This window comes from Brassica napus, chromosome C8 (genome assembly GCF_020379485.1).
Source record: "Brassica napus cultivar Da-Ae chromosome C8, Da-Ae, whole genome shotgun sequence".
NCBI lineage: Eukaryota > Viridiplantae > Streptophyta > Magnoliopsida > Brassicales > Brassicaceae > Brassica > Brassica napus.
In genome coordinates, this window is record NC_063451.1 from 40,281,966 (window position 1) to 40,302,299 (window position 20,334).

At 37.6% G+C, this 20,334-nt stretch overlaps 3 protein-coding genes and 1 pseudogene across 3 annotated transcripts; 1 reads left to right on the forward strand and 3 right to left on the reverse strand.

Moving 5' to 3' along the window:
• Positions 1-6,399: 6,399 nt before the first annotated feature.
• Positions 6,400-7,267, reverse strand: LOC106413339 (SKP1-like protein 13). The gene has a single exon (XM_022708892.2). It carries the CDS (start codon positions 7,043-7,045, stop codon positions 6,587-6,589), a length of 459 nt encoding a protein of 152 aa, XP_022564613.2. The 5' UTR covers positions 7,046-7,267; the 3' UTR covers positions 6,400-6,586.
• Positions 7,268-8,098: 831 nt separating this feature from the next.
• On the reverse strand, positions 8,099-12,609 carry LOC106363647 (SKP1-like protein 1A). The gene has a single exon (XM_048764842.1). The coding sequence runs from the start codon at positions 11,641-11,643 to the stop codon at positions 11,152-11,154; it is 492 nt and encodes a 163-aa protein (XP_048620799.1). The 5' UTR covers positions 11,644-12,609; the 3' UTR covers positions 8,099-11,151.
• A 2,421-nt stretch (positions 12,610-15,030) lies between these two features.
• On the reverse strand, positions 15,031-18,489 carry LOC106413337 (annotated as a pseudogene).
• A 172-nt stretch (positions 18,490-18,661) lies between these two features.
• Positions 18,662-20,172, forward strand: LOC106411818 (E3 ubiquitin-protein ligase RDUF2). The gene has a single exon (XM_013852652.3). It carries the CDS (start codon positions 19,065-19,067, stop codon positions 19,929-19,931), a length of 867 nt encoding a protein of 288 aa, XP_013708106.1. The 5' UTR covers positions 18,662-19,064; the 3' UTR covers positions 19,932-20,172.
• Positions 20,173-20,334: the final 162 nt, after the last annotated feature.

Genomic DNA, 20,334 nt, shown 5'->3' on the forward strand with positions numbered 1-20,334 from the left:
TCCCATCACGCGTTGGTTCTCCGACCATATAAACGTAGTCAAAACTGATTCTCGTGTGTTTTGTCTTCTGCTTTCTTTCTGCTGTGTTTATTGTTCGGTTTTATGCATGATAAAAACTGGTTTATATACTTGTTGTTCTGACTTTTTATGGTTTATTGCTGCTCATCAGGTTGCTGATTATCTGAATACTGCAAAAGAATCCCTTCTGATGAAGATGGCGTGGGAGATGATGTACCCTAAGTACAAAAAGGTATTTTTGATTTCATCCTGTCTTTGATCTTCTTGATTTCTGCTAACTGTTATGTTGACGTTCTTGTTAATGATACTTACATTTTCTATCGATTATCAAGGAATGCAGAGGAAACCTACAACAGTGAAAAAGAAAGATCCTATTAGTAAGACTGCTACTCCTCCTGGTAAGAAAACTTCTACAACGACAAGCCTAAGCAATGCAGAAAGCAAAAAGAAAAAGGTCAGTGCTACTCTTCCTCCAGCTCGTTTCCTGTTATAGTTTGATATATCTTTGGATCTTCTTTAGATTTTCATCTGTAGCTAAATTTCTTGTGTCTTCTTGTGTACAAAGACTTAGTGCATATATCAATTTGGATGTCTTGGATAAGCTATTTGATGATGTAAGTTTACCCCCGTCTCTCTAGCATTATCTGTCACATTATCTAGCCTCTTGTTTCTTTGTGTAATCTCTTATGTGGATTCACTTCTGTGTAGGAGAACTCTCCAAAGATGACTAAGTTGGAGAACCAGTTGTTGTTGGTGACCAAGTGAAAAATTCACAGCAAAGCAGCGAAGAAGAATGCCTTTTGGTACCTAAGGGTTTTGAAGAAGATGCACCAGAAGAAGATAAACCAGTCTGGAACAAGGATTACAGTACTGAAGAAGCTAATGGAGGAGAGGACGAATTCTATGGCGGAGCTGATCTTGAATATGAAAATCAAGATGAAGCAGAATATAATGAATATATTATTTGGTGATCTCATCTTACATTGTGAATTGATCTCAACAACATTGATTATTATTACTTTTTTGACAAAAATTTCTGAAATTACATTCATCATCTTTCCCAATCTAATAAATGAAAGCCTTCCACACTGTTCAAAAGAGTGCGTCTCTATTTTGTTGTCCTCTGCAGATAGAGTAGTAGTTTCTAATGGACTAGTAGTTTCTAATGTTACCATTCGACCACACCTTTCTTTGTCTACTACGAAACTCCACTCTTCACTGCGACTAGACATCCATTCACCAGATTTAACATAGATTAGAACCATGTTGTATTGATAGAGAGAAGAGATGATTATGTGGATGAAGAAGAGAGAACACACAAAAAACGAAGAGAAAAAGATCGTGGGAGAAGGAGAAAAACGTGGGAGGAAATATTTTATGAGATATTTAGGGAAGATTTAGTTTAGATTTAGGAAACATCTTTAACCGAATATGGAAGTTTCCATATTTTCCGAATTTCCCATAGAATATATATCCTAGCTAACTCAGAACACAGTAGAGTAGATGTGAAACATATTCTTCCTTAAGCGCCACATAAGGTAAAAGACAGAACATGTTATGACACAAAATATAGATAAGGTATATCACTGTGTTGTGGTTATATGTCGTTGTCAAGTTGTAGGTATACTGAAGACATCTTTCTTGATTATAACGTTTCGAAATATAGTTTGTTAGAATATATAAGAAATGCTAGTTTACGTTGTATACCCAAGATATATCTATGTATAAAATTTAGTATCCGATTTCTAGACTAAGTAGATGACCAGAATGAATATTGTAACTGTATCTAGAAGATAAAATAAAATATGATTCCACTTTAAAAAAAAAACTTTTAAACATATATATTGTCATACTTATGTTTCCAATAGTTTTCATATTTTTTGGGGAGAATTGCCAAGTGTGACTCAAAACTTGGAGTCAAACCCAAAACAATACCCCAACTTGGGTCAAAGGCAAAAGTAACCTAAAAGGCTATTGAAATTACAACTATCCCCTTGTGACCAAACAAAAAAACGGAATTTTTTTTACGTTTCTACCCCTCGCAAGTCGTCTGTTTAGACGACTTGAAAATAAGTCGTCCAGACGACTTAACTGAAAGTCGTCTGGACAGTTAGTCTTAAACATAATTTAAAAATTTTGTAAAAAATATTTTGATAAGTGAAAAATGGGAATTATGTAATTAACATATGTCTTAGGAGATATAAATTAAGATATAACAAATTTCAATTGTTTTCAGCATAGATGAGTGAAAGTAGTGAGTCATGATATTCTTTAGTTTATGTTTCATCAACATATGTTGTAGTATTGTATGTGTTCTTAGGGTTAGATTTTGGAAAGCATTAAAACCGTTTTTGAAAATTTTTAAAATTACTTATGCGTGTTCATTTCTGTGTATAGTAAACACTATTTAAGTATAATTTGATTTTATAACGTGGTTAGTTAGTTAATCTAGTCATTTTAGTTTAGGAGTTCATTTTAGGGTCTAGGACGACTTAATATTTTGTCGTCTGAAAACAGACGACTAAATATTAAGTCGTCTGTTGTACATTATCAGCCAGAATAAGTCGTCTAAACCGGACCAAACCTTAAAGTTTACCAATGTACTTTTAAAGCTAACCGGATTATTTACCCAATATATAAGGTGATTTTTTCTTTTTTTGTTTCATTTTTCGCGAAATTCAGAAACCCTAACAGTTCTCTCTCAAAGGCGATTTCGAATTCCCACGATTTCCGAACAAACCATCGTTCTCAACGTCGGCTATCTATCTCACTTCATTCTCACCGTTGTCGCCGCAGCTTCTTCTAACCCTAGTGCCGCCGATTCCTCTAAACCCTAGCGCCGCCGATTCCTCTAAACCCTAGCGCCGCCGATTCCTCTAAACCCTAGCGCCGCCGCTTCCACTATTTCCGAACAAACCGTCGCCCTCGCCACCGTGGTCACCAACGTTCTCACCGCCGCTTCCTCTAAACACTAGCGCCGCCGCTTCTTCTAAACCCTAGCGCCGCCGCTTCTTCTCTGTAAACCTTAGCGCCGTTTCTCTGTAAACCCTAACGCCGGTAAGTCATCAATCTCGAGGAAAAGATGAACATAAAACATTGTCTCTATCACCGTTTCACGTTTATTTTTTCAGATCTATAACCGCAATGACGAGTACTCCAACTCCTTCTGCGACTAATCAGGTCCGCTTTGTACTGGAAGACTTGTAAGTAATTTAAGTCGTCTGGAAAGTCTTCCAACTGGACGACTTAGTAGATGACTTAAATATAAGTCGTCCATTTGGAAGACTTTCCAGACGACTTAATTATAAGTCGTCTACTAAGTCGTCTGGACTTATATTGTTGTCTTTGATTATTTTGCAGACAAAAAGGATGGATATTCCAGAACTCCCCCGTAGGTTATACACATCAGGGGAAGAGCCAGAAGCCCACAATAGTATTTCGTATCATACGGATAACAACAAGTTGCATACTGCTCTTAGGGAAGAAATAAGTCGTCTGGAAGGTTTTCTAACTGGACGACTTACAAATAAGTCGTCTAGAAGGTTTGGACGACTTATTATAAGTCGTCTGGAAGGTTTTCCAACTGGACGACTTACAAATAAGTCGTCTAGAAGGTTTGGACGACTTATTATAAGTCGTCTGGAAGGTTTTCCAACTGGACGACTTACAAATAAGTCATCTAGAAGGTTTGGACGACTTATTATAAGTCGTCTGGAAGGTTTTCCAACTGGACGACTTACAAATAAGTCGTCTAGAAGGTTTGGACGACTTATTATAAGTCGTCTGGAAGGTTTTCCAACTGGACGACTTACACTGGACTTCTAAAAATAAAATACACTGGACGACTTAGTAGAAGGTAGTCTAAAAATAAAATACAATTGAAGGGATAGTAGAAGGTAGTCTAAAAATAAAATACACTTGAAGGGATAGTAGAAGGTAGTCTAAAAATAAAATACACTTGAAGGGATAGTAGAAGGTCGCCTAAAAATAAAATACACTGGACGACTTAGTAGAAGGTCGTCTAAAAATAAAATACACTGGACGACTAAAAATTTAGTCGTCTGGACGGGTAATCAAGACTGGACGACTTAAATTTAGGTCGTCTGGACAACTAGTCAACTGGTTGATACACAAAGACATACTCTATGGGTTTTGAGTATCTCCAGCAAGTTTCGAACTTGTCTATCACTTGTAACATGAATGGGAAGACTGCCTGGAGCCATCATCATTTCTGCTGGTAATGAGTAGCTAATCTCCACACTCACTGTTCTCATGTCCAGGTTATAATCTTCTTGAGCCATTGCAACAAGTTCAGCATGTGTTGAATCTTCATTCAATAAAAACAATCTTGCTCCTTTGAGATCATCAACCACAAAATCCCAACAGAAATCTCTCAACAACCATTCTCCATACACTGCATGTAACTGAAAAATCATTTGCAAATATTCAAAATAAAACACATTAGTAAACATAGAGAAAATGAAGAGGTTCAATAAACATTGCCGCAGACGACTTAGCATTAAGTCGTCCAGAAGACTTAAAGGTAAGTCGTCTAAAGAGGTCACTTTTGCAATTGAAAATTAAAAGGGACGACTTAATTCTAAGTCGTCCGGCTTTGTTTGTTAAAAAAAAAACTTCAGACGACTTATATATAAGTCGTCTACGAGAAACGGGCTAGTTTTGCATTTGACCGAATCGTGTCAGATCTTTGACTATTTCTGGACGACTTATAATTCAGTCGTCTCTGGGAAAGTTAAAATTTCAATATTTTATGAAAACTTGACGACTTACGTGTAAGTCGTCCTAGGTTAGTTTTGTAATTGAAAAATAAAACTTGAAATTTAACTTTCTCCAGACGACTTAGATGAAAGTCGTCCAGCTAAACGACTTAATTTAAGGTCGTCCGGGATAAGTAAGGTTTGACCAGAAAATTGGGAAAAATTCTGGACGACTTTGCTTTCCCTGGACGACTTTAAATTAAGTCTTCTGGAGGGACGACTTTATATTAAGTCGTCTGGTTAAAGTTAAATTATGAAGTTTTATTTTTCAATTACAAAACTAACCTAGGACGACTTACACGTAAGTCGTCAAGTTTTCATAAAATATTGAAATTTTAACTTTCCCAGAGACGACTGAATTATAAGTCGTCCAGAAATAGTCAAAGATCTGACACGATTCGGTCAAATGCAAAACTAGCCCGTTTCTCGTAGACGACTTATATATAAGTCGTCTGGAGTGTTTTTTTTTTAACAAACAAAGCTGGACGACTTAATTTAAGTCGTTCGTTTAACCAGAAGACTCATCAGTAAGTCTTCTACATACAGATGACTTACTAGTAAGTCTTCTACGCGAACAGATCTTGAAAAAAAATTCAAATTCGTACCTTAAACTAGGTGAGATGACTTCGTTTGCACACAGGGTCTTCTCCAACCACCCAGAACTTCAAACGAAAGCAACCGTAAGTCAAAACGAAAGAAATATGCCTCTGTCAACCATAGCCCATATTTTGAATCAAAAGCTTGAGTTTTTTGGATGAATATAGAGAGAAAGTGAAAGAAATGTTGTTTTTAGTTCATAACAATTGAAACAGAGAGAGTGTAAAGAGATTTACGTGCATTAAAGGGCATTAAAAGCTCCAAACAGTTCGTACAAGGTTGTTGCCACTATTCATTGCAGTGGCAATATTGTAAATACTTGAAGAAGATGAGGTTGAGACAGTAAAGAAGCCATTTTCGAAAAAAAAAAAAATGTTAATGGCATTTTCGTAGATAAAATGCAGGTGTGGGGTTAAAATCTTAAAAAAAAAGGAGTAAAAAAAAAATGTTAGTTTTCTGTTTGACTCCAAGTTTTGAGTCACTTTTGCAAAAAGCCCTATTTTTTAACATTTTTAAAATTCAGTTTACTATTTTTCCCATAAAAAAAAGTAAGATATGTCCAAAACTGTCCAAAATATCAGAAGTCATATTGTGACGAATAAAAGTTCAAAGTGTCTTATTTTTCTAATTTTCCCTTTAATTTATACAAATCACCAAAAGAGATGCGTGAGTGTGACGTAACTGTATTGTCAAACAGAAAACCTTGGTACCAGAGAGCAATGGCGGTGAGTCAGAACTAGTAGAGAAAGATCATTGACAGAAGATTTCTTAAAACACAAGCTTCACATATACAAAAACTTCTTCTGGATATATATGCAGTTTTATCATCATATCCTATGTTTTCTTGATCTTGTTTAAGATTGATCAAGAATTGTCTTTTCTTGTTCTGCACGCCAAAGACGAGTCATGTTTAGTGAACACAACTCTCTTGTTCTCATGGTTATCGATGTAACGATTCTACTATAGTCCGAGACTTTGAAACCCAATGCAGAAAGCATAAACTCATACGATCAACAACAACTTGCTTTATAAGACTTTCTGTTCATCTAATATCGATCAAGAACACTGTTGATATTATCAAAATCAAAAACAAGAAAGCCATGTTCAACTATTATCGATCTAAAGATCCGTAAACACAAAGATTCGAAAAGAAAGAGTAGCTAGGGGTTTAGATTAACCCGCTCATTCATTCATCAATCAAAAGCCCACTCGTTCTCCTTGAGAACCTCTGCTTCCTCCTCTGCTGTGAAGTCGTTCACGAGGCCGAACATTGCACGAATCTCCTTATGGTCTTTGCATGCAGCGATCACGTCAGCGACTCTCTGGCAAGCGAGATCAAAAAGACCTTTGATGTTTAGGTAGTTCGCAGCCATGAGGAGATCGTAGACCGTGGACAGATCCATTTGCGTGATGAACTTATCGTCCCACTTCTTGAGAGCATCACTGGAGGAGGAAGAAGAATCGCCACCGTCGACGACGACGTGATTCTTGCAGTATTCAATCACTAACTTGAGGATTTTGCCTGTGACGTTGGTGATCGGGTATTCACGACTGGCGCAATCTTGAACCATAGGCGACAGTATCACTGATTGAAGTACGACCGCTTCGTCAACCACAAATAAGAAACCGTCGGAGCTCTCCAACGTGAACATCGTCTTACCTTCTTTGCTGCGTGGCTGTTTTCTTGTAAGAAGATTCTGAGGGAAGATGAAAGAGTTGAGAGAGAGCGAATGAATCGTAAAGCTATGAGCCTATATATATGCATATTGGTGTATTATAACTTTATAAGCCTTGAGTAATGCGCATAAAAAAAAGGGCAAATATCTATTAAAAGAGTCAATTATTTATGAAATCTTATCTATTTTGTAGTTTCAAATTGTAAATAGTTTTAAGTTAAAATCATCAATATTAAGAAAGTGGTTACTTATTAAAAAATAACATTTAATATATAATTTCAACCAATTATAAAAAAAATTACATAATTTAATTGGTCATACAATATATAATAAATAGAAAAGTCTCATTGAAATGTTTTTTTAACTTGTATATGTTCTTTGTTGACAACTTTTAATGGTATTATGTCTTCTGTTCCCAATTTTATAACCTTGAAGATCAAAAATTTATCAAGGAGTTATTTTAAAAGTGAAGCCAGCATTCTTATGATGTACTATAATGTAAACGTTATGTTCATCATCCATAATAACATTTTGACATATAGTCTCGTCTTCCATTTGAAAAGGCCATTGTAATATTTTAAAGAACATTTTCAGACATTGATTAATCAAATCACCGAGAAGAGAGTTCTGATTCTTTTTTACTTCTCGAGTTTCATTTCATCATGGTTGCCATCAAGAATCCTCTCAAATTAGAAGAAAAGGTTTATTCCAAAGCATATGCTTAAGAATATCCAAAGAATATTCGTTATTGTATTCATGTTCTTGTCTGTACTTTCACATTCCCAAACTTGTTTTTATACATCTCTAACTTCCATGAAATCTATCGGTTGATTACTCTCTTTTGCAACCCTTGAATGTGTTTGTTGATTGACATCTATGCATATTGATCATCCTCGTGTTGATGATCGATTCGTTTAGATGACCATCAACAAATACTTTCATGGTTTTGCATCTCCTCTTGGAATCTATCTGACGTTTTTAGCATCTCTTGTAACCATTTTCTGTAGGATGTTGGCCGTTCAAAACTACTTGCAACACGTGGACAACCTCAAGCAGCTGGAGAATAATCAAAAAAGCTTCCTAAGGATGATGATGATCTTCGTTTGTAACCTCTCTGACATTGTTTTTCTTCTTTTTGCCGTGGTCACAGGTGGGCTCATGAAAAGGAATCTTGTTATTGTGTTTGTTGAGTCGGAAGAGAGTTAAAAACATGTTTAGAGAGAAAAACCTACAATCTCTAGAGCTTGCTGAACAGAAAATCTGTAAACCATTTGATAATTAGTATTGGTATATATTAAATTAAGTTAAATTTTTGTGTTCTTCGTGAGCTTTATGTTCATCATCTATAAGAACATTTCTTCTAGTAGATGTTTGTTTCCAAATGAGTGGTAAGTATATGATAATCACATGAAGAAATAGAAATAGAAATAGGACCGGAAGGTCCGGAAAGACAAGTCAACGAAACTAGTTGTTAGACCATCTCCAATGGTGTTCTTAGCAATATTAAAGTAATTTTTTTTTTAATTTTTTTGTTTAAATAGTTAACAACTCTTATCAAAAATGTGTGTTCAATAGTGTACTCCATTTAGGAATTCTTAGGAAAAAAAAAAGATTTAATTTTTAAACATGTGAAATTAAAAAAATTTATTAATTGCATGATTAAATATAAAGATATAATAATAATTAATTTTCATCACCAAATTTGTTCCAAATATTTTTAATTAAATCATTTTTCAATTGTTTATGTATACGCCTATCGCGAACATGATTCCGAATGCCAAGCATATTACCGAGATTTGTAGGCATGTCGGTATTATAGGACATATTCACCCGCGAACTTCTAGTTACGTCGCCTTCTTCAAATTCAGATATATCGTACTGAGTGTATCCATCTCGTTCATTTTTTACTATCATATTGTGTAGTATGATACAGGTTCTCATAATCTTCCCTATCTTTTCCTTGTCCCATGAAAGCGACGGGTTTTTCACAATCGCAAATCGAGCTTGCAATACTCCAAAAGCGCGCTCCACATCTTTTCGGGTTGCTTCTTAAACTTTAGCAAATAACTCTGCTTTACGACCTTGAGGAAGTGAGATAGATTGAATAAATGTTGACCATTTTGGATATATACCGTCTGTGAGGTAGTACACCAAATTATACATTTGTCCGTTGACCACGTACTCTAACCTGGGAGCTCGACCTTGTAAAATGTCATAAAAAATAGGAGACTGGTCGATGACATTAATATCGTTTAAGGTACCTGGAGCACCAAAAAAATCGTGACATATCCAAAGATCGTGTGACGCTACAACCTCTAAGACAATTGTCGGTTTTTCCGATCCACGTGTGTACTGTCATTTCCAAGCGGTTGGGCAATTTTTCCACTCCAATGCATACAATCAATGATTCCTACCATCCCAGGAAACCCGCGTTTCTCTCCAATATCGAGTAGTCGTTGAAGATCCTCTGGTGTGGGTCTTCGTAGATACTCATCTCCAAATAACTGTATTATTCCTTCAGTGAAATTTTCTAAACACGAAATTGCCGTGCTTTCACCAAGTCGGAGATACTCGTCAACCGTGTCAGCCGCAGAACCATAAGCAAGCAGACAAATTGCAGCCGTACATTTTTGCAGTGGAGATAGACCATACCTCCCGGTTGCATCTCTTCTTTGTCGAAAGAATGGAACGTCCTCTGAGAGGCGATGGACTATACACATGAATAATTCCTTGTTCACGCGGAAACGGCGTCTAAATAAATGTGCCGGAAATATCGGATCTTCGCTGAAGTAGTCATTCCATAAACGGTTGTGTCCTTCTTCACGGTTTCGTTCTATGTAAGCACGTTTCCTTTGCTTTTTGGTTTGGGCCTCCACTATGTTGTTGTATATATCTTCGAATATATCGTCGAAAGCTTCATTCAATCTTTCTTCGAGTTCATCGGATGAAGATGATGACATTTTGCTAATCCCTCCTTGAAACAAAAAAAAAATATCAAGGCAAACGGGTTATATTTATTAATTATATATATAGCCATCTAATGAACTATTTTATGCAACAAAATATATATATATATATATAATATAAAACACAACAGATCATATATATAAAAATCAAAGATAAAGAAGTTCATTTTGTACTTCGAAATGCATTAGTTGATCATTTGTGGAAAAATTATACTAATTCTAATGAATAATTTAAGTTGATGTATTATTGTGTTTAAGCTATGTAATGTAATTTTATGTAATAAATGTTTTCTTTTTAAACATTTTCGAGTAATTTTATTTATATAATAAAAATTTAATTGTGATTAATATTGTATTTAATATAATTTTTACAATCTGAAAATGGACTGTTTTACAAATAGTATAAATAAAAGGTGATATTACTAATTTTTAAATAAATATAAAATATAATATATTAGGAATATTCTATTTTGAAGTAGAAAATGAAGTAATACTTTAGAGTAAAACTTAACTCCATTTTGGAATAGAAAATAGAATAATACATTGGAGATGCTCTTAATCTATACTAATCACCGAAAGAGGATGCGTGAGTGTGACGTAACTATATTGTCAAACAGAAACCCTGGTACCAGAGAGCAATGGCGGGGAGTCAGAACTAGTAGAGAAAGATCATTGACAGAAAATTTCATAAAACACAAGCTTCACATATACAAAAACTTCTTCTAGATATATATGCAGTTTTATCATCATATCCTCTGTTTTCTTAATCTTATTTAAGAATCAAGAATTGCCTTTTCTTGTTCTGCACGCCAAAGACGAGTCATGTTTAGTGAACACAACTCTCTTGTTCTCATGGTTATCGATGTAAAGATTCTATTATAGTCTGAGACTTTGAAACCCAATTCAGAAAGCATAAACTCATACGACCAACAACAACTTGCTTCATAATACTTCTGTTCATCTAATATCGATCAAGAACACTGTTCATTTCCACAAAATCGAAACAAGAAAGCCATGTTCAACTATTATCGATCTAAAGATCCGTAAACACATACCAACACAAAGATTCGAAAAGAAAGAGTAGCTAGGGTTTAGATTAACCCTCTCACTCATTCATCAATCAAAAGCCCACTCGTTCTCCTTGAGAACCTCTGCTTCCTCCTCTGCTGTATAGTCACTCACGATGCCCAACGTTGCGCGAATCTCCTCGTGGTCTTTGCATTTCGCGATCACGTCAGTGACTCCCTGGCAAGTGAGATCAAGAAGTCCTTTGATGTTTAGGTAGTTCGCAGCCGTGATGAGGTCATAGACCGTGGACAGATCCATTTGCATGATGAACTTATCGTCCCACTTCTTGATAGCATCACCGGAGGAGGAGGAGGAAGAAGAATTGGCACCACCGTCGACGACGGCGGCGACGTGGTTCTCGCAGTATTCGATTACCTTGGCGAGGATCTTGCCTGTGACATTCTCAATCTTGTGTTCAGGACCGTTGCAATCTTCAACAACATGAGACAAGAGCTGAGATTGGAGTACGACCGCTTCATCGACTTCAAAGGATTCATCGTCGGAGCTCTTCAACACGATCATCTTCTTCTCCTTCTCCATCGTCTTTCTTTGCTGCGTGGCGGTTTTCTCGTAAGAAGATTCGAGGGAGGATGAAAGAAGTAATAAGAGAGCGAGCGAATAGAAAAGGTGGTGAATGAAGTTATAAGCCCATGCAGTTTATCTATAGGCGTTTACTAGAAGCACACATCAAGTATCTATTGAGACTCAATTATTTATGAATTTCTCAATTATATATTCTGAATGAAGTTATGAGCCAATTCTTCAAATAAATTTATTAATTAAACCACAAATTTTAACTGAGAAACCTAACCGAAACAGATATTTGATTGAAAGTATCCAAGCTTTGTCCAATGGTATTGTTTACATCTTGTGTTGGAAACAATATGTCAAAAGACTCAATAGTAAATTAGTTTAGATTTGGGTTCAAGATAGTTTCAAGTAGTATTAAAAAAAAAAGTTGTCTTTTAACTCTGAATATATTTTGCAGGTACAAGAGTCGAGAGTTGGAGCATTTGGTATTAGAATTAGCAAGAGTGAGTAGAGGAGAAGAATCATTGACGTAAGATTGTGAACTCGGGCAAGGCTTCTTATGCATAAAAAACCTTTTTCTACATATGTACACATTGTAACCACCATTCTTTGTTTTTGTAGAGTTGTGGATTGCCTTTTCCTTGTCTTATATGTTGTGCAGATTGATGAATGTTTTATGAGAAATCAACTTATCAAGCACCAAAAGAAGAGTCACTTCATGTTAGTGAAATCAACGTACAGAGATCACATTATAGAGTTTTGAGTTTGTGCCTATTAACCCCACTTGATGTTTTGTCTGGAAGCAAAAGAAACTTGTGTGGTGATGAAACAAAAACGAAACAAGAAAGCCAAGTTCAACTTCGAAAACCTTTCTCATCGTGTCAAACCTTATTATAATCTTTTCATATTTTTCCCTAAAGTTTTATAGAAAACTTCTTAAATCAGCCATAAACAGTTTTCTTTTTTTCCCCGATTAAATTTACTGAGAAAATAAAATAGTTACCTTTTTTGTTTTAAAGATTGAAAAAAAAGGGAAATTGCATCTAGTAGCTATGAAAAAAACTAAAATTCACAAAATGACTAAAATTTCATTCTCTCCCCCCTTCTTTCTTCATATCTCTCTCTACTCTTTCTCTTAAAAACTAATTTTAATTTTTTTTTTTGGTTATTTCACAAATAATCCCATAAAAAACGTGTGTCATGTGGACTTTTTTTTTATTAAGTTAATTTTTGAGTTATACCTTTTTTTGTCATGTGAAATAATTTTTGAGTTATATAAAAAGTAAACGCCTCCATCGTCTCTCCCTCGTCGATTTACAGGCGGTTAGGTCGCATCGACGCTAAAGTGGTCGTCTCTGAGAAAAAGAGAATGACGCAGTTTGGCGGGTATGATTACTGCACTGAGAGAGCAATGCAATATCTTACTCTAGAACCTGGCAAAGTACCTGAAGCCCTAAAATTATACGCTGAAGCTTTTCAAGCAAAGTTAATCGATCGCTACGAAGACCAAAGTGTTCAACTGAGGATCCTCAATTCGTATGTAATTATTACACCGTGGGCTAGTTCAGATTCTTTCTTAGAACTACCTACAGACCTCAACTCTATTCGACGGATAAGACAGGACAAAAGATTTGTTGAAATTGATGGAACAGAAAACAAAAGTGTGATGATGAAAGATCCTTTTGGTATCACCTTTCTCCTTCGGATGGAGAAAAAGAAGATGAGTCGGTCTGGTGTTGACCACGGTCTCTTGTTTAGGCGTGCGTGTAACCCCATTGCCTTCGCATTTCCTCAAGGTATCAGGCCCAATGACCTTTGTACTATTAAGCTCACAGCGCTGTTTGTAACGCGGTATGGGATGGCTTTTAAAAAGGCTTTGAAGAAGATAGCGTCGTTACTGAGTTTGGGTTTCTGGATCTTAATCATATCTGGAGGGGTCTTTTTTTCGATTTTGTGGGCGTCTACACCTCAATATTGAAGCCTTCTAAAGAGGTGGATAGAAGTTGCGATTTTATGGGCAAGGCACTCGAGTTGTTTTTCCACCTTCTTCAGCTGAAAATGGGAGGGAGCAGGAGGAGAGTGATGGAAGTGGACGCTTTTACTGGTGCAGTAGACTACTTTGCCTACATGGACGTTGTAGGCTACTCTGACGTCATGCCTCGACCTCAACGCCGTTCCGTGATGATAGCGCAGCTAGGGCATAATACTCTGAGAACGCCCCTGTCCGCTCCTCCGTTTCCATCTTGGTGTACTACTATCTTTTTTGTCTCACCCGAGGTGCTTGGAATTATTAAGCTCACGGCTCTATTTGTGGCGCGGTATGGAAAACGCATCGGTTGGGAATTGATGGAAAAAGTGGGTAGGAAACCACTTTTTAGTTTCCTGGACCCAAGTGATTGCGGGTTCCCTTGTTATAACATGGTTGTTAAGGTCTATTCCAAAGTGTTGAAGAATTTTGAACTAGTTTATACGGTGGATATCGTTCTTGAAAGATATTTCCAGTCTTTTTGGGATGAGGAAAAGGATTTGGATGATTTGTATTCTTTTGTGGAGTGTGTAAACTCTTTTGCTCAGATGGAGGATGAAGAGTTTTATCATAAAATGGGGACACGTGAAGCACATGTGTACCCTTTCCATGATCAGACCTCTCGAGTTCACAGTCGACCACATGTGTACCACCCTTTTCATGATCAGACCTCACCAGCAAATGTTCAGGAGGAGGAGGGTCCTTCTAGTATCGAGGTTTGTGTTCCAACATTGGATGGAAGGGTGATCATTGAGATCATAGTGGAGTCGTTTTTTGGGGAAAAAGTGGCGAGTCTGAAGGAGAAAATAGTGAAGGTGATTCAAATTCCTTCCAAGTATCTCAAGTTAAGGGGAAAATCAGTTGGACTTTTGAGAGAGGACAAGTCACTTGCAGATAGCAACGTTGAAGCAGGAGAAATCTTAATAGCGACTTGGCGCTTTTCGAGATGGGAAGTGCAAATCGGTTAGTTGCTTTTCTTTGTGTTTGGGGCTAAGAGCATGATTAACCCGGGATTCTTATGATGCAGTTCTTAGCGGAAGTTAAAATATTGTTTCTTAACTTTTAATTAAAAAAGCTAAGAACCGGTTTTTAAAGTAAGAACTTCATTGTAAGAACTCCGGGTTTTATCCCTAAGAAACCCATTTAGGTTTTTTTTATCTAAAAAAAAAAAAGAAAAGCAAACCAATCCTTGGCCGCCACGAGTCAGTGGGGCCCGCGAACAGTGTAAGAAACTCACTAAAATATGTTCTTAATTAGTAGTTTTTGTAACCGATCTTTAAGGATTTTGTGGGGATTCACACACTAAGAACCTCACTAAAGACTCCGGATAAACATGTTCTTAGTCGCTTAGTTGCTTTATTTAAAAAAAAAAAAAACACTTGTTTTTAATTTGCCTTTATTTGTGTTTCCATTTCGATCAGAAAATGAATCGTCTCCAGTGACTTTTGTCTATTAATTATTATGAATGCTTGAATTGGTGACTTTTGACTATTATTATGAATGCTTAATTTGCTAAAAAAACAAACTGAAAAGTAAATCTTAGCTCTGTTTTGACCCAAAAAAAACTAGACTTTCAATTTGTGTCAGACGACAAATCAGCTGTCCCTCTCCACTTTTGGAAAGCATGTGTTATCATGTTCTTATTGCAAACACAGGAAATAGAAATGGTTTACTCCTATTCTTTGCCCTTAAAAAGCCGAGAACCGCAGAGCCCTGTGAAGGTTATATCGTACATGTTTAGGTTTGCATATACCTACGATTAACAAATTTAAGGGCTTCAGAAGAGCAAATAGTACATCTTCGTCATTGAAGAGCAGCTCAAGGCCAATGAGGAAGCTAGGTTTTGCGGGATTACGGGCTTCTCCAAAAACAAAAGTCCGAACAAATAAAAACTCCAAACCATGGAAAGACAAACTAAATCCATTAAACCATAACACACAGCAAACTACCATAAGAACTAGATATCAAGTGAAACTTCTAAAACCCGAGAATATCGGAAGAAAAGAGGCTCATGCAAAAGTAATGCTTCATGAAGCAATTTATAAGTATAAGAAGCTACTTGAAATATGCGACTTCTACCTTTCCACTGGGACGCTGCATGCAACAACTCCAACAAGGGTAACTAGATCCCTACGGGTTTAAGTAATAGTGTCATCATCCACCACCACATATATTCCTGGAACTCCACTCGCATTTTTTCGATGCACTCAACAATACCCCCAAGCAAACTCTTCAAGTGTTCGAACTCTTTAGCAGTTCCTTTATAACCAAGAACATCCAACACCTTCACTTGCAACAGACCAATTGTAACATCGCACGTGTCGCCATCATTACCCTGGTGAAGCATCAAGAAGATGCATTGCAACGATATTTAAGTACGTTTCTTTACACAAATATAGAAATTTTTGCTTACGGTCCCGAAATTTACCTTTATGATTAGTGTCTCAACCTGTGGAGACTGTTTAAGCAGACAAGGCAGCAGTTTCCAACCTTTTTTGTTGCCAGTTGCAAAAGATAAGTTGAGCAGATTCTTGAACACCGGTAAAACTAGTCCATGTTTAACACATCGAGAAATCACCTAAACACACACACAACCATAGTTATCAACAATTGTCCAAAGCTCCTATTTAAAGAAAATTGGAAGACTTACATCAACAGAACCGCCACAAAGATGCAGGGTCTGGACGTTGCTTATCCCTATAATGAGACCGGTTATATCCGGCCTCTTGATATTTTCAGAATAACAAAGGTTCAGCTTAGCTTCGAGTAAGGATTCAAAGTTAACGAGTGGGTACTTATACAAGGCATAGTCAGTGTAATCGAGGGAGACAAGACTTGGGGCGGTCAAATGACATATAATCATTTCGATATTTAGAATCATAGTAAACTTTTAGCTTCTTGATGCTCTGAGAAGATATGCTGTAAGTGTATAGCTCATTTAAGTCATTCTCGTGGCGAACAGTCAACTCATCAAGCATTGGACAGCCAGGAAGAAGCACATCACAAAGATCTTTATAGGCAAACACGATGGAATCGATGGAGAGACTCTTAAGCGCTGGAAGAGACACATCCGGAGGAAGCTTTCCAATATTAGTATTTGTTCCTAGAGACAGCTTGACCAGTGTCTTGCTCCTGAAGAGGTGACCAGGAAGAAGACATTTCCCGTGAACATCATCAACATCTAACGGGTCTAGCCAAGCCCAGTTTCTACCAGGCATCACCCTAAGGTCAACTTCCAAAACACAACGCTCAACGACATTGCATATCCAGCGGCGCATATAAACCGCGTCCCTGTTGTTGGCAACTTGATATGTTAGAGAGAACTTATTGATAGAAGAACCGCGTTGCAAAGCGAGTGTTCTATCCACAAAGCGTCTGAAGCTCTCCCGGATCACAGGCCACTCCTCTTTGCCCAGTTCCGGTTGCAGGAAATCAATATCGTCGAAATCAAGAGTATGCACCAATCTAAACACATGCCTCCACTTTTTCGAGAGAAGAGAGGTTGAAGCAGCAAGTTTGGTCGGAAGTAAGGACAAGATCTCTCCCAGAACCTCTTGAGGGAGACAGCTGATTGCATCTCTCGAGCCAATGCCTAGCTTGTTTGAATCCATACAGACAGATCCTGTCTCTTCCTTAAAAGCGCCTGAAAGATAAAGTGAGCACAGAATGATTCAACTGCTGGAGGATTAACCACAAACCATAAGATCTAGTTTTCACATGTACAACAATGAAACTGAATATAAACAATAACGAGAAAACAGAAGGTAAATGTTCAAGCTTTTCCCCTTACAGACTAGTAGTGGTAAGCTAGAAACAAGTTTCATCAAAACCAATGCATCTTTAATCTAATGGAATCTCAAAAGAATGACACTAAGCCATATAGAGAACAGAGTAAAAAATATTGGGAGAACAGAGTAAATCATATGGACAGAACATAGTAAAACATATTGAGATAAGAGAGTAAAACATATTGAGAAAAAAAAGAAAGAGAAAACCACATGGAGAGAGCAGAGTAAACCATAAAGATAGAACAGAGTCAAAAACCAGAGGGAGAGGACAGAGTTAACAACCATAGGAGAACAGAGTGAACAACCATAAGGAGAGAACAGAGTAATACACATGGAGAGAACAGAGTTAACCCTATGGAGAGAACGGACGCTAAAGACGAACCTGCGGAGGACGTCAAACAGACAATGATGGGATGGGATGGGATGGGAGGCTCCGATTCAGATTTAGGGATATCTATGTTGGGTGTGCGGAATAAAATATGAATATTGCCATACTGGGTCTGCTTTCGTTAATTAATACTTATCCAAAATATTAAATCAAATTCACTTATTAAACCATATGTTATATGAAATAATTACATTTTTTTTTTCAATTTTAAGAGTCTTACCAGTGAAACCACTCATGTTTCCTTGTCTAACTTTCAATGGGAAAAGAACAATATAATGTAAGTTAAAATCAGTAAATGAGAGAAATAACAACCTCAATTAACAAAAAAATATCCCTAACATTATCTCCTATATTTCATCATCTTTGGAACTAAATGAAAATGATGACCTTTCTTCACCATCTCATTACCTTGCCAGCCTCAATAAGCTTCATGCCTTTCTCAAATAGCTCACCAATGTACTATACACTACGATATTCGGGTTACACCATGAAGCTTCCATCTCCTTTACCAAACAACACGCTCCTCTGAACTCTCCCGCCATGCACAGCCCGCGAATCATCGAGGTGTATGTGAAGACATTCGGCAGCTGCCTTTTTCTTACCATCTATTTGAACATCTCTTTCGCCTTCCCTACCTCTCCGGCTACAACATACCCTGTGATCATCAAGGTGTAACAAACAACATCCACCATTTCATGGGAGTACTTGCAAGCTTCTAGATTCCCTGCTCGGCTCAGACCGTCTATCAAAGTAATTCAATGTAGTAAGAGCAGCCAGCAGTTTTTGTTAGTTTATCTTTGTCATTCAATACAATGATACATACCATACATTATATCTAGGATTTAGATTTAGACGGGTGACAGTAAGACATTGATGATATAAATACAAACAATAAGCTTATATGTGAAAACAACAAGCTTTCATAAAAGAAAAGGAGAAGAGTACTGTCTTCAGACAATAAATAGCAGCAGCAAGCAGTGCAATGCAAAGACTTAAGAGAATAAATAATTGAGAATAGAGAGAGAGACCTCTCACCAAACCTTCCAAATAAAGCCAAGTAAATGGTGGGCCCAACGTAACAAACTTTAAGGGGCCTTCAGAGAGGCTTCTGACCAATCATGGATCCATTATCACTGGCTACTAGTATACAAACAACCACAACCACTAGCATTTCTTTTTTTTTTTCCTCTCGTGTTCGCTTACAAGTCACAACCACCACCACTTCCCAATGTCGTCTTCCCCAACCACCACCGTCCACGGCGAGCCTGATCGGCGAACGTACTGGTGCCACGAATGCGACATGAGCCTATCGCTCCTCTCGCCAACATCCTCCGTTTCATCTCCTCTCGTATGTCCTCAATGCGACCTCGATTTCCTCGAGCGTATGGATGACGAATCATCTCCCACTCTCTTTGACGTTACCATCGGCGACGGCGAACAGGATGATCATGACGATGACGACGACGATGAGGAGGAGGACTGGTGTTTCGTTGATCCAACTGTTAATTCCGATGATAACTTCCTCCTCGACAGCCCTTACCTCCACCGTCTTCTCCGCCATCTCGCCTCCGAGAACTCCGGATCTTCGTCTTCCTCCTCCTCCTCCTCTTCCGCCGCTTCCTCGCTGTTGAAATCGTCCGATATCGATTCGATTCCTACGATCCAGATCTCGTCATCCATGCTCTCTTCGGATCCCGATCCGGATTCCGTCTTGCTCTGCGCCGTCTGCAAAGAGGATTTCACCGTCGGAGAATCCGCTAAGAGACTGCCGTGCAGTCACATCTACCACTCCGATTGCATCGTCCCTTGGCTATCGGATCACAACTCGTGCCCGCTCTGTCGATTCGAGCTCCCCACGGCGAAGAAAGCGGAAACCGTCGGTGGTGGTGGCTCGGACGCTAGGATCCGATTGTCCGATCTGGCTTCGATCGTCGACGGAGACGAGGAGGAAGACGATTGGCTCGGAATCAGAAACGCGCTGAGACGGCTCGCTCGTCGTCATGAGCAGATGAGATTGGGTGTGGGGGAGATGGAGCGGAGTCTTGCTCGGACGGTCTCGGGTTTGGAGAATGCGATGAGAAGGGAAAGGGATTGAAGAAGGAAGATAGAAGCAACGTGACGGCGCGTGCGTTCTTCTTTGAACAGTTTCTAAAGTCAAATAAAGCGCGTGTGCTCTTCGTCGTCTTTTTTAAGTCTCTTGTTTATTTTACAGATTCGGCATTTTTAATCGGTTCTTGATTGTGTGACATGAAACGAGACTTGTTGTTTTATGTTCTTGGGGTTTCTAGTCAAAATGATGGTCTGCAATAATTGATTAAATAAAACATTAAACGTAATGATTGCTCTACAACTTTCATTGGAATATTGATCAAAAAAATCTCTTACTATATATCTTGATTTTCAGTTTATTTTTTTTTGCTTGCTTATTGGATGTTAATTGCAAAATTCTCAATAGTTTACTTGGACTTCAGCTTCTTTATCCGTTCCTATAATTCTTG